The sequence below is a fragment of the Astyanax mexicanus genome, chromosome 20, assembly GCF_023375975.1.
Source record: "Astyanax mexicanus isolate ESR-SI-001 chromosome 20, AstMex3_surface, whole genome shotgun sequence".
Lineage (NCBI taxonomy): Eukaryota > Metazoa > Chordata > Actinopteri > Characiformes > Acestrorhamphidae > Astyanax > Astyanax mexicanus.
The window spans coordinates 4,497,991-4,511,865 of NC_064427.1; the positions used below are offsets into that span (position 1 = coordinate 4,497,991).

At 37.8% G+C, this 13,875-nt stretch overlaps 2 protein-coding genes across 9 annotated transcripts in view; both read right to left on the reverse strand.

Moving 5' to 3' along the window:
* The window catches only part of LOC103032235 (WD repeat-containing protein 70), a 72,312-nt gene extending 63,962 nt beyond the window's left edge, over positions 1–8,350 (reverse strand). The window contains exons 1-7 of the mRNA XM_007244798.4: positions 8,262–8,350; positions 7,435–7,482; positions 6,868–6,951; positions 6,419–6,512; positions 5,683–5,893; positions 1,624–1,683; positions 152–285 (exon numbers count right to left, since the gene is read on the reverse strand). Of these exons, the coding sequence (XP_007244860.3) occupies positions 152–285; positions 1,624–1,683; positions 5,683–5,893; positions 6,419–6,512; positions 6,868–6,951; positions 7,435–7,482; positions 8,262–8,286 (656 nt within the window). The 5' untranslated portion in view covers positions 8,287–8,350. The remainder of the gene's footprint in view (positions 1–151; positions 286–1,623; positions 1,684–5,682; positions 5,894–6,418; positions 6,513–6,867; positions 6,952–7,434; positions 7,483–8,261) is intronic.
* A 704-nt stretch (positions 8,351–9,054) lies between these two features.
* cplane1 (ciliogenesis and planar polarity effector 1) overlaps positions 9,055–13,875 on the reverse strand; it is a 32,615-nt gene continuing 27,794 nt past the window's right edge. For all 8 annotated transcript variants that reach the window (XM_049468393.1, XM_049468392.1, XM_007244796.4 and 5 more), the window contains 7 exons: positions 12,041–12,203; positions 11,603–11,658; positions 11,384–11,521; positions 11,109–11,269; positions 10,316–10,411; positions 10,010–10,173; positions 9,055–9,358 (listed from right to left, as the gene is read on the reverse strand). In XM_049468393.1, the coding sequence (XP_049324350.1) occupies positions 9,233–9,358; positions 10,010–10,173; positions 10,316–10,411; positions 11,109–11,269; positions 11,384–11,521; positions 11,603–11,658; positions 12,041–12,203 (904 nt within the window). In that variant the 3' untranslated portion in view covers positions 9,055–9,232. The remainder of the gene's footprint in view (positions 9,359–10,009; positions 10,174–10,315; positions 10,412–11,108; positions 11,270–11,383; positions 11,522–11,602; positions 11,659–12,040; positions 12,204–13,875) is intronic.

Consider the following 13,875-nt stretch of genomic DNA (forward strand, 5'->3'; position numbering starts at 1 on the left):
TCTAAGAAACTCATCATTTTTAAGTGCTTTCTTTTTTTCCAGAGCTGAGTATATATGGAGAGGGGGACTCTCTCTGGGTGACACTTAGCTGAAGTATAAAGATGAGTGGATGGAGATGCGCAGTGTGATGGATAGAGCTGGACATCCTCACCATTCACACGGCTGCAGGGACCTGAAGGCATGCAGCGCCGCGTCCATCCCAGCAAAGTCCCAGAACTTCACATCGTAGTCGTAGCCCCCAGTTACCAGCCGAGCACCGGAGGGGTCTAAGCCCAGAGCAGAGACCTGCAGACCACCAGACAGCATGGAAACATCGTAACTTTAAACATTAGCAGCACTATAAAGATTTCATACACTGAACTTAACCACTAAAATGCTCATTAATAAAAATAAAAAAAATGAACACACACACACACACAGACACACACACACACAGACAAAGAGACACACAGAGACAGAGAGACAGACAGAGACAGAGAGACACACAGAGACAGAGAGACACACAGAGACAGAGAGACACACAGAGACAGAGAGACAGAGAGACACAGAGACACACACACACACAAACAAACACAGAGACACACATACAGAGACACACATACAGAGACAGAGAGACACACACACACACACAAAAAGACACATACAGACACATACAGAGACACGCATACAGAGACAAAGAGACACACAGAGAAAGAGAGACACACAAACAAACACACACAGAGACACACATACAGAGACAAAGAGACACACACAGAGACAGAAACACACACAGGCACACACACAGGCACACACACAGGCACACACACAGGCACACACACAGGCACACACACAGACACACACACAGACACACACACAGACACACACACAGACACACACACAGACACACACACACACACAGACAGACACACACACTCAAATATAATCAGCAGCCAGGTTATTTCTCAGTGCTTTGCCAGGCATAATTGGGACTTACTGCTGCACATTAAGACTTTGTGAGGGTCAGACACTTTTACAGCCTACAATCTTTAAGGAAACTGGCAGGCAGGCTGCAGACGGTCTGCACAGACGGTTCATAATTGAGGCGGTTTATACACCTAATTCCATTTATAGCCCTATAAGCTAATAGGCAGCACACACAGGAAAACCAGAAGCTTTTTTTCCCTGTTTAAAGGGGAACTGCAGCGATGTGCTGACATACAGTACTGTGAAAACTTTTTAGGCAAAAAAAGTGGAATGAAAGCATGGAAAAGTTTTTGAGCAGTTAAAGTTTATTTTCTTAAAACACTGATTTTACAGTAAATGCAAAAAACATTCATAAAACTAGTGATTAACTCAACACAAAATACACAATTTCACACAGAGGAGCTTGTATCTGGAACTGAATGCCATATTTACATGTTTTATATTTACTCACTATGTTTGATGTACTGTGCATAAATAAAATAAATAAAATAACTAAATAAAAAAACTAAACACAGGTTTAGTTTAGGTTTAATCTGCTGCCACTGTCTTAAAAAATCTTCGCAGAAATACAGAATAGATTATAAATGACACCAAAAGTACATAAAACACATTTCAAATTAAACTCTGAAAAATTAAACACATTAAAAAAGAAGAACTCACCGTCTTCGTCCCGTGCTGAAGTGTAATCTCATGTGTGTCTGGAATCTTCTTTACTGGGTCCTGTGTATATTAAAAAAAAAAAAAGAGAGAGAGAGAAATGGAATTAGGAGAGGAGTGTTACAAAATAATATCGATATGCCAAATTTTCTTATAATTTTAATTTGTGATATGTTATTAGTATGTGGAATCAAATATTGATATTTGTTACTTAATTCAATTTTTACTATGTTACGCAGTTTCCATATTCTGTAAAATGGAGAACAAAAAATCCATAATTGCTGGTATTTTTATTTTAGGGCTGCAACTAATGATTATTTTAACAGTCGACTACATTGCCGATTATTTTTCAGATTAATCGATTAGTCAACGATTGTTTCTGCCATGCCCCTTCTTCTCCGCTTGCTGTGGGTATGGCTCCTGTTTTTAGCTTTTACTATTAGTCCAAAATGATAGAAACTGCTGAACATGGGATTTAAATGCTCTTTAAATGTCCTGAACATTGTCCTTAAAATGTGGAAGGTTCTGATATTTAGTAAGGAAATGTGAAATCTGTTGCGATTGGGCACTTTTGAAGATTTTTTATCATTTTTATAATTTATATTGTCCATTATATCGACTAATCGTTGCAGCCTTAGTTTATTTAGTATTATTTTATCCTCTTCAGTAACACAGATGCTGCAAAGTATAGTTGAAAAATTGTCTTGTGATATTTTGAGTATCACGGAATTACAGCATCACAGTGATATCAATGTTATCAAAGGCAACATATTGTGATAATATTGTATCAGGGTGAGATACCCTGTGATTCCCAACAATAAATAAAAAAAATATTAAAAATATTACAAAATAAAACAGTTAAAAGTTTAAATGAAGGTATCCTCAGCCCAACATTATAAAAACACCAAACACAATAACAAGGAACCCAGAGCCTCCCCTCTACACCCCCCCAGCTCTGGTTTTCAGTGCTCTCTGCTGCACCTGTGAATGTTTTCTCTCGGAGACGAGAGTGCAGCAGGCTGTGGGCCAGAACCGGCTGCTCGGGACTGGTGTTACGTACGTAACTGGAAGAAGTCATCATAACTGCAACATTTAACTGCTCACGGCGGGCCGATTTGTCCTCTGTACTGTTTTAAAGCAGCACGCAGTGATTTCAGGTGATTTGTGGTGAGCTCGTGCACCAGTATGTTAAGTAATCTAGCACAGGGACCCTGGAACACATCATAGCATCCTAGATATTCACATTTTAGTGTTTTCCCTGCTTTAACACACTCACTTATTCACCACAGCTAAAGATAATCATGTAAACAACAGTTGGAAAAGATGTGTAAATGCAGGGAAAACAACTAAATTTGTTGGTGTCTTCTCTCCTTTTTTCTCCACAATCCAGCAAGGCCAATTGTCCTATCCATCTACCCACCCAGAGAGAGCAAAACCATTTGTGCTCTCTCAGGGCTTTGGCAGCTGGTGGCAAGCTGCATGCCCAGGATTCAAACCAACAATCTTCATTTACGTAAACAATCTTTGTGTACATAAAACAGTTGGGTATACTCAGACTGTAATAATGTAAAGACTGGCTTCAATTCTATGTTCAATTAAAAAAATAATAATATATAATTTAAAAAAGTTGGGTACACTCAAATATCCACAACACAAACTCAGAACTGGTCGTTTTAAAGACTTTCACAAGAGTTTACTCTGCACATTATTATCACAATGCTACACAAAATAGAGAGGGAGGAGCTATTCACGCCTGAAACAATGCTGAAAAATATTGAGAACAATTATGCTGCAATCATGTCTGCAATAGACATCAATGTAATCTTTTGATCTGGTGGGAGTGGCTCTTCCCACTCGTTTTAACATGGCAAACACGCAGACTACAGTCCAATATAATCACCTCTGAACAGCAAAAAAGCTAGCGCTGCAGTTAGCGGCTAATGCTAATGCTGCTGCACCCAGCCTTAGTGCTGGAGAAACTTCACTGTAAACTCATCCTGTATAACGCAGTACTTCAACAGAGTGGCTTTACTGCTTCATACATAAGGCAAACTGGATTATAAAGTGCACTGTCAATTTTGTGCTACTTATATACCTTATATAGCCTTACAGGTTAAAATGTTATATAAATAATTTTGTGTCCAACCTGCCAAACCCACACTATTAAAATTAGCATATAGTTTACAGCTTATTGTATGTATTGCGCAATCGGTACAGAGCTGTTGAAAGTGGTACTTCAGGAGCAGGAGCTGAGAACACTGCACACCTGGCTCTGACAGACAGGAAGCGTTTGGACCAGTGAAGTGGGGCTATCAGCGGGACTGGCCTCTCACCAGTCAGCATCCATCACGCGGAGCAGTGCGACCAGCAGCCACGCCGGCCCTGGGAAACAGGGGCATCTGCACAGCGTCAGCCGTGGCGTCAAAGCAAGCAGAGGAGACGTACAGGCCGACGCAGACAGCACATAAAGAGCTGGGGGTGTCGGGGGGGGGGAGTGCACTTACATATATGTCTGCGTGTGTATGAGTAACTGGTTCTGTATATATTAATATCCACTTTTTCACACGTATGTTTTTTTTTTTTTATGTATGCCCCACTTGCATGTCTCATTTTATTGGATGTAGTTATGCCTAGTAATATTATATTAAAAATAAATAATAGCGTTAACACATTGGATTAATTTGGAATCAGTAACGTGCTAAAATAGCATTTCCTGAAGAAATTTAAGGGAATGTTTGAGCAGCTAAACTAAAAGAATGAGGGATGTAAAAACAACAAATAGATAAGTGAGGATTAATTTGACTGTGGATTAGAGCTTGCAGAGCTGTCCTGTACTAAATATGTACATGCAGGTTGGTGTCTGTCAAACAAGAGGGACACTGGGATTTGTTAAGGGTAACAATTAAGAGGAATGTAAATGGGAGTAAGAAGGGATGAAAATAAAACTACAAATAATAAGTGAATGGCAAAAATATACAAAAAATATGTCAAAAAATATATATTGTATTAAAAATCATGTGTATTATATTAATGGAAGATTTAAACAAGGGCCTGCAGGTGAAAAAAAATGTGGCTTGCATGAATAAATAAATAAATAAATAATGAGGAAAAGGTATGTAATGTAATTCATTCAAGTTCCTCAAAAAGAACATAAGGATTAAATGGAGAATGCACCAGTGTATAATTAGACTCTGCTGCTCCCTAATGGTAAGAGATCAGACTGCAAAAAAAATAAGGGGCCCCATAAATACAGTCAGAATATACAAACCACATCCTTGTTTCTACACTTGTTTTAAAATATGCAGAGGAACCGATACAGGATTACAGTCTGTAATAGAACTACAAATATACTACAAATAACCAGGCTAATGTTTTATGTTCTAAAATATTTGTGCATTTAAATTTTTCACTCTACCACTAAAATTTTGTATCTCCAAAAAGCCAGTTTTACATGAAAATAAAAAACCTGGTAGAACCATAACAATATTTTATTGATTCAAGTCATTTTGGACTATTTTAGATATTTTATAACAAAAAAAAAAAAAAAGGCAGTGAGTAGAGAAACAAGAAAGTGGTCATAATATTCTGAATGGACTGTATATACAAACACAGTAGAATAAAAACACTCCTTATTTTGCAATCATGCAAAAAAATCTTATGTTATTTTGTTATGTTTTATATAACTGATAACTCTATAAATAAAATCAAAATTACTTGAATAAATAAATAAATAAATATTTTTTTAGTGTTTTACATGTTTTTTTCATGTAAAACTGGCTTTTTGGAGATACAATATTTTTGTGGTAAAATGATCAAATAAAATACACAAATACTGTAAAACATATAAAACATTAGCCTTGTTATGTCATCTTCTAAAATAAGAAGCAAGCGTCAGATTCCAAACACTCCCTTGTCTAATCCTCTGCATCTGGGCTCAGGGATACGCCATGTTTATCAGATTTCTGCCAAAATATCCCTTTAATTCTCCGAAGAGAAACGCAAACTTGCAAAGCATGCACTTCAAAACTTCCCTGGGAAAACAGCTGCTGGGATTACACTTACGTCATCATCCTCTGCGGTGTCATTATCACCATCATCGTCGTCGTCATCATCATCGTCGTCGTCCGCTCTACTGCCGCCGTACCCTGGTGGGAGCGGGGGTCCAATCAGCTCATCCTCCTCCTCCTCAGGCTGAGCGGAGAGACCCGGGGGCAGAGGGGGGCCGATGGGTTCAGAGTCGCTGCTGTCGCTGCTGTCATCACTTGCCTGCTGCCTGCTCACAATAAAACAATATATCAGTAAAAGAACTATGAAGTCTTTAATGCAGATCTGTCACAAAATTATTTTAGAGATTTATCATAGAAAACATGGAGATCACCTCAATATTCAAACTGTTATGCCAACTTTGTTTAAAAACTGTGGTTTTATTGTATGTACGTCTTATTTATTTAAGATATTTACAAAAATAATAATTCCAATCACAGAGCATAAAAATTAAAACTGTTTGTGAAACACACTATGATAGGGAGACTGCTGGTTTGAATCCAGGACATGCAGCTGCCATCAGCTGCCAGAGCCTTGAGAGCGCACGATTGGCAATCAGCACAATGCATCTTGATGTATCAGATGTGGGTTGTAGATGTGGGTTTAACGATTTAATATGAGCTTAATAATCAGTAATATTACATCATGTGTTCTATCCTCTAAAAAAAGATCCCTCTTATTTAAATTAGAGACTAAAGACCTAAACTGAACTAAACAACTGAACAGGTATTAAGGCCATGGTGTCTAAGCTCACCTGGATGTGGATGCTGATGGTTTTTCCTGGTGTTTGGAGGCAGAACTGGCATCACTGCTGGGACCAGCGCTCAGTTCAGCTTTCTGCCTGTCCTCTAAAAAATACAGCAGCTTCATTAATAAACAAATCATATCAATACACAGACCTGACCACAGGACTAGGAATGCGCAATACATTAAAATAATAATAATAGTCTTATTTTGTAAACAATAATAATAAATTAACAACAAAAGTTGTGCATGCTTTCAAGAGAGAATACTGCTATTATCACAAAATGAATTTTGTTAAATCACGATATTACAGCGCCACAATATATTGTGTATATGATATGATATAGTACACTCCGACACAGGACACAGCATTAACACATTATTTAATTCTGCACTAGTATAAAATGTAGTTTCCTGTAAGTAGTTTCAATCCACCATCACCTGGAGGTTAATACTGACCTAAAATTCGCTGACTCCTCTCTATAGCCGTCCTCCGAGTCTGCTCAAAAATGGCATCTAGATCAAACGTTCGAGCCTTTTTTCCTGTAGGAAGAAGAGAAAAAAAGAGAAAATCAAAAAACTAACAAACAAGTCAACGTTTATAAATGTTCTAAGCCTAAAACAGTAGAGCAAACTAACCAGCAAGACCAATTCATCAATTTATCATAATAAGTAATGCATCAAAAGTGTTCCATATTGTAAAACAGATTAGAGACTAAAATTCACTGAATAAGTATTTATTCAGGTAATTTCCAACACAAATCCAGGGTCTATTCGTTGCAAAAATAAAATCACTAATATAACAGTATGTGTTTTATAGACAGACAAACAGACAGAAAAAAAACGAGTAGTACAGAACGGGGTAAAATAATAAAAATATAGCATCTAGAAAGGTGTGTCTGCAGAAATGGGGGCAGTTGGACAGTCTTTTGGACTGAGGGACAAAATACTTCGGGACTGTCCGTGGAACAGGACTGGGACAGTCTGCCACTGAATGAGTAATAATAGGTGTATATAAATACTCACCAAAACCAGAGAATCCCATAACTGAGGAGATATCCTCTCCACTGTTCTCTGACAAAATACAAAAACACACATTTATTCATTTAGTCCAAAAGACTACAGTGAGAGTGTCAGAAGTGAGAGCAGAGTGAGAACAGGGTGAGAGAGCAGTGTAAGAGCACAGTGAGAGCAGAGTAAGAGCACAGTGAGAGTAGGGTGAGAGAGAAGAGTAAGAGTAGGGTGAGAGCACAGTGAGAGTAGGGTGAGAGAGAAGAGTAAGAGCACAGTGAGAGTAGGGTGAGAGAGAAGAGTAAGAGTAGGGTGAGAGCACAGTGAGAGTAGGGTGAGAGAGAAGAGTAAGAGTAGGGTGAGAGCACAGTGAGAGTAGGGTGAGAGAGAAGAGTAAGAGTAGGGTGAGAGCACAGTGAGAGTAGGGTGAGAGAGAAGAGTAAGAGTAGGGTGAGAGCACAGTGAGAGTAGGGTGAGAGAGAAGAGTAAGAGTAGGGTGAGAGCACAGTGAGAGTAGGGTGAGAGAGAAGAGTAAGAGCAGAGTGAGAGAACAGAGTGAGAGTAGGGTGAGAGCACAGTGAGAGCAGAGTAAGAACAGAGTGAGAGTAGGGTGAGAGCAGTGTAAGAGCAGGGAGTAAGAGTTTAAAGCTGTAAGTTAAATGAACAGAGTCAGTAGGAGATACGAGGCTAAACACTCTCAGCTCTCCTGCCCTCAGACTAACTACAGATACTATATAATTAATATTTCCATATAAAACTCTCATCCAGTCATTAAACACTGTAGATATAAAATAAACCGCAGATTTAAAGTTCACTATAAATTTAATTAAAGTTAAACACACCGCTGCCGTTCCCGCGGGCCGCCATTTTTCTACGATGTCAACATTCGCTGTAGTTTCTGAAGCACGCACGCCGCTTCCCTTCAAAATAAAAGTCCTTTATAAACTAAAAGCCTTAATGTTACAGCTGATGTCTGTCACGAGAGCCACGGTTTTAAACGATAAATAGTCCTAAATATTGCGATATGACATTACTGTCTTTTAAAACAATTTATTCAGATACATTAATCATACTTTAGCATAATAATGCAATTAAACAATACTTTTAATGATCTGAATAATACGCTTTTAATAATTAAAACTATTAATACACTGGATTTGAAATATAAAATGATTAAATATCCCAAATAAATAAATAAATAAATTATTAATTAATCATTATTTGTCCACATATTGCTTGATTACAGAATGATTGGCAGGCTTTTATATAACATTATATAATATGTACACAGACATCCCAAGTTGCAAAAAATAATTTTAGGGAGGTACCCCAGACCTAAACTTGGACTTTTGTATAATATATATTGTAGTATTAAAAAAATACATGAATTTTGAACAAAAGATTATAAGAAAGAAATGTTTTTTTACACAACAATAACAACCACACATTTACATTCATACTTCTGAAAATATATTTGAATTTAATTGTAATAAAATTTTATTTGAAAAAAAAAATAAAAAATACAAAACACTTCAAACATGACATTTATTTTTACATCACTTGCTCTTTTGTGCTTGTTTTAATTTCTATTCAGGTCATTGCTGAGAAAATAATTATGTACCGGTACTACCAAAACAGATCAAATAAATATTTTTATTCAGTATAAAAGCAATACAAAGAAAGACTTAATACCCAGCATTGTATAAAGTACCTGCTTGAAGAATAAACAGTTTATGTCCATGGCTGCAAATATATCCCAGCTGTAAGCAATATTATAAATAAGAGTGATGAAGAGCGCGCATATATCCAGGCTTCAGCCATCCATGTCTTCTTCTTCAGCCACAATTCTCTCAATGTCTGCCCAATCCAGTTTACTTAGCAAACTGCCTGTACTTTCTGAAAGAGCGCCTAGCCTCCCCTGTTCATCCACCTCCAGATCCTGAAGAGAACAACCACAAATTCTATGAGTATGAAACAACCATATAACACAGATACACATACTTTCTGAATATTACATTGGACAATCACAACACTGACACAGAAATAAAGTAAATGAATTAATGAACAGATCAGTATGTTTTAAATGGCCCATATTTTTCCCAAGCATAATGGGTTATTTATGTTTCTACAGTTTTATGTGTATGGTTAATTCATATCATATCTCCATACCAAAACTCATATCATAATTCACGATTACCTGAACATTTTTTGTAGATACTTTAGCCCTTAGAATTAACCAAGTTGCTTTAAGACACGTTATATGTACATCATATAATTACTGACTGGATACGGCCCTAAAATATTGCAATAACGATATTCTTGGCACTTTGACAAAACACTGAGTTATTAATTAATTTTAAGAATACACTACTGCAACATGGCGATATTATTGTGTATTATATGATGCGGCATACCGCTAATTGAGATTTTAACCAGATTGTAATAGAAGTCAATGATCATAATACTAATGCACTCTATATATCTAGGAATTAATTAAATTGAAATAAACATTTTTACATTGACTTCCACAGTTAATTTGCCATTTTGGAGATAATACGGTTTTGTGTGACAGCAACTTATTTCTTTCTACCTGCTCCCTGTCGTTTCTCTCAAGCCCAAGGATTCTGCGGATCTCAGCGGGAGTGTCCCAGGGGCTCACCACGTCCCGCTCCTCTGTGTCCTCCAGATAGGACAGCTCTTTCTGTCTTGTGGTTTTCTGTTCTACTGGGGTCCTGTTTAGACCAGCATGAGGGCCTGAATTATATCAACAGAGAGTGAGAGAGAAAGAGAGAGTTAGAGAGAGAGAAAGAGTTAGATAGGGAGAATCAAAATCACAGTTCCATTTTTAAGCTGATTTTCACTGAATTAAAGTAAATATATCTGATTTAAAGCTTACTTGGGGGTGTGATTTTCACCCTTGGTCGTCCTCTCAGGTCAGTCAGCATGCCCCGCCGTGTGACCTGCGACAGGCGATCACCTGGAAGTGCACTTGCTAATTTAAAATAAAATAAAAAAAAAGGAGGAGGAAGTATTAGTGCTGTCAAAGTATGGTAATGCATTCATTACAATTACAATAATATAAAACAAAGTAACTTATTTTTTGTTTAAAACACATTTTAGTGTTTTTAAGCATAAGACTAAAAAGCATTCTGGGATATTTCTAATTGTTTAAAATGGTCTGGTAGGTATTTTATATTTTAAAAATAATTCTATAATTGAGTCGTGAAATTTGAGATTTTACGATACAGTGAATAGTTTTTAGGTAAACTTTAGGCAAACATTTTAAAAAAGCACTTTGGATAATTTGAATAATTTAAAAGACTGAATTAATTTTAATTAAGCCATTAAATATTTTTTCTTTTTTTTTTAACAATTTTATATTGTGCTTTGTTGATGTTTGTCTGCTGAAAGGTTAAACATGTTTAGGTTTTTAAAAAAAATCTTTATTTCTTTTATTAATACACACAATTCATCATTTTGGTGGATCCCTATTAAATACAGTAAGGCCAGGTCAGAATTACATCCCTTCTCTATTGACACTGTTTTTAAGAGTACCAATTATCAACATGATCCAAAATGTAACCATGATAAATAAATCACAAAAGGTGGCTGCCTTTTTAATCTGTACACCAAAATAATAAAATTACATTTATTGACACATTATTGAGCACAGGAAAGTAGAAAGGAACCTGGTCTATGGAGCCCAAGTCTGCTGCTGAGGGTCCCAGGTGGTCCTGATGCACTTCTTCTCTGCAGCACCACGGTCTTCCCAAGAGCCGAGACGGACCGTGCTCGTCCTCTTTGTCCTTTAGGACTTTTCTTACTCCTCGCTATAGACTGGTTTTGGCTCCTGCACAAGCAAAAACAGTTATATCTAGTTTTTATTTTAATTTTAATACACAATTTTCATTATTTAGAGACTAGATTAGAAAAAGAATGGCTCTTAAGTAGAGTGCACACTCGCCTGGGCCTAGACTCTCGGGTCTGGTTCATGGTGGTGCTGCTTGAGGCAGTGGGGAGGTGGAGAGGGGCAGTAAGCAGGTCTGTGATCAGGCTGCAGGCTTCCTGGGCTCTCTGGGAATGGTGCTCCAGTAGGGCCATTCTACAACAGTACAGACAGCTAGCGTTAGCACAGTACACCTAGAATAACACAGCAAAAATGTGAATTCTCACAATAACGTACTTATCTCTCTCCTCTTTCTTCTTTTTGTTGATTGTTAAGTCTTTAGACGATGGATTCTATTAAGGGTTCAAGGAAAAGAAGTTACTTAAAGAACGTTTAACAGTGCTTAAAAAAAAAATCAAATTTAAAGAGGACACGGCTACAGGACACACTTTACACATGCATTTCTGGACTATTAGGTGATACAGACTTATAAATGAATATAAATGAATCATGTGGACAGTGGTGGGAGAGTAATATTACAATTATTACACAGGATCTTATTTATTTTCTAATTATTATTTATTTTGTACCTTTTATATATTTTAGTGTATGCAATTGACTATATTGGCTGGATGCTGCTTTATATCATTTCTAACTACCATCAAGGACAATAAAAAACAAATTAAACATAAATTTAAATGCTTAGGAAAATAATACTAGAAAGCCAATATCTACCACTGAGACTGGAGGCGTGAAGGGTTTGCGCTCTCTCTCTCTTTTCTCCTCCCTTTGTTTTCGATACTCCACCAGTCTTTCACGCTGCTTCTTCTTCATCCAGGTCCTCAGCTCACTTGTCTCCTCATCCATCATAGTTTTCCTCTGCTGCTCCTGAAGCCGGCTGATCACCAAAAAAAAATAAATAATAAATAAATAAATAGAAATGTAATAAGTACCTAGAGGTGTGCCATACCCTAGTATTATAATTTTCGAACAAATAATAAAAAAAGTACTGTCATTCTTTCTAAAAAGTAGACAATTTTGTATTTGTTTAGCTATTTACTGTGAATGATATTTTTGGTACAATTTGTTATGTTTGCAGTTTATGTGCATACACTGCACTTTAACATTAAGGTAGATTTTTTGTTATACAGGTGCTGGTCAACGAATTAGAATAATTTGAAATAGTGCAATCATGAAATTCTTTGAATGCATTTTTTGTGCAGAAAGCAAATCAGGTGTTCACCGCACCTGTCCTACTCGTTAGACTAATCACAGAACTCATTACCTGGAAAAAAATTTGCTCAGCTGAGCTTTCCAAAAGGCCCATTTAGGCCATTTAACTGTGACACTGTTGTTTTATTGAATTAGAATAATGGAGAAACCGTTTCATTGAATTAGAATAATTTTTATTATAATTACAATCATCACTTTCTAAGTATTTTGTGGCTGCCCCCTTGGCTTGTATGACTGCCTGAAGTCTCCGCGGCATCGATTTGACCAGCTTGTCGCAAGTTTCCGCACTCACAGCTTCCCAGGCAGTGGCGATGTTCTGCTTCAGTTGGTCCAGCGTAGTAGGCTTTCTGTCGCGAATTTTCCGCTTGACGATGGCCCAAAGGTTTTCAATGACATTGAGGTCAGGCGAGTTGGCCGGCCATGCCAAAACTTCAAGCTGTTTTTTAGTGAACCAATCTTTGGTCGACTTTGCCGCATGAGCCGGTGCAAGATCCTGTTGAAATATGAAGTCTTCTTCGCCGAACTGTTCCTCAACAGTCGGAATCAGGAACGTTTCCAGAACATCTTGATATACGGCAGCATTGACAGTCTTCTTGAGGAAGCAGAGTTTCCCTACACCTCGAGCGGACATGCATCCCCAGACCATAACGCTCTGGGGAAACTTGACGGATCTTTTCACGCACTCGTGGTTGTAGGTTTCGCCACCACGACGCCAGACACGAGGACCTTGGTCACCGAAGGAGATGCAGAAGCGTGATTCGTCACTGAAGACCACACTTTCTGCCAGTCTTCAGCAGTCCACTCGCCGTGTTCTTTGGCCCACTTCAGCCGTTTCTCCATTTGTTTCTTTTTCAGCATCGGTTTTACTGCTGGAACGCGAGATTTGAAGCCGAGTTTGCGCAGACGACGGTAAGTGGTTGATCTGGAGACGTCAGCGCCGGTCTGCTTGTTCCACAAGTCGGTGAGCTCGGAAGTGGACTTGAACAGGTTGCTGACTGCGATCTTTCTCAGCTGCTTGTTATCGCGAGCAGAAGTTTTTCGGACGCCGGAACAGTCGGTGCGCTTGCTGCAGTTTTTCTTGAGAGCTTTGCAGACGGAAGACTGGCTGATGCCGAGCTGCTCAGCAATTTTAGTTTGGGTCAAGCCTTGTTGGCGAAGGTCTTGAATTTGAGCCACTATTCCGGTTGAGAGGTCGTGCTGCTTACCCATGATTGATTTTACAACTTAGAAATTCTACTCAACCCTGACTTTATACTGCACAGTGAACACTCTTCACAGAAAACAAAAATTCGAGCATTTATTCTAATTCAATGAAACGGTTTCTCCATTATTCTAAT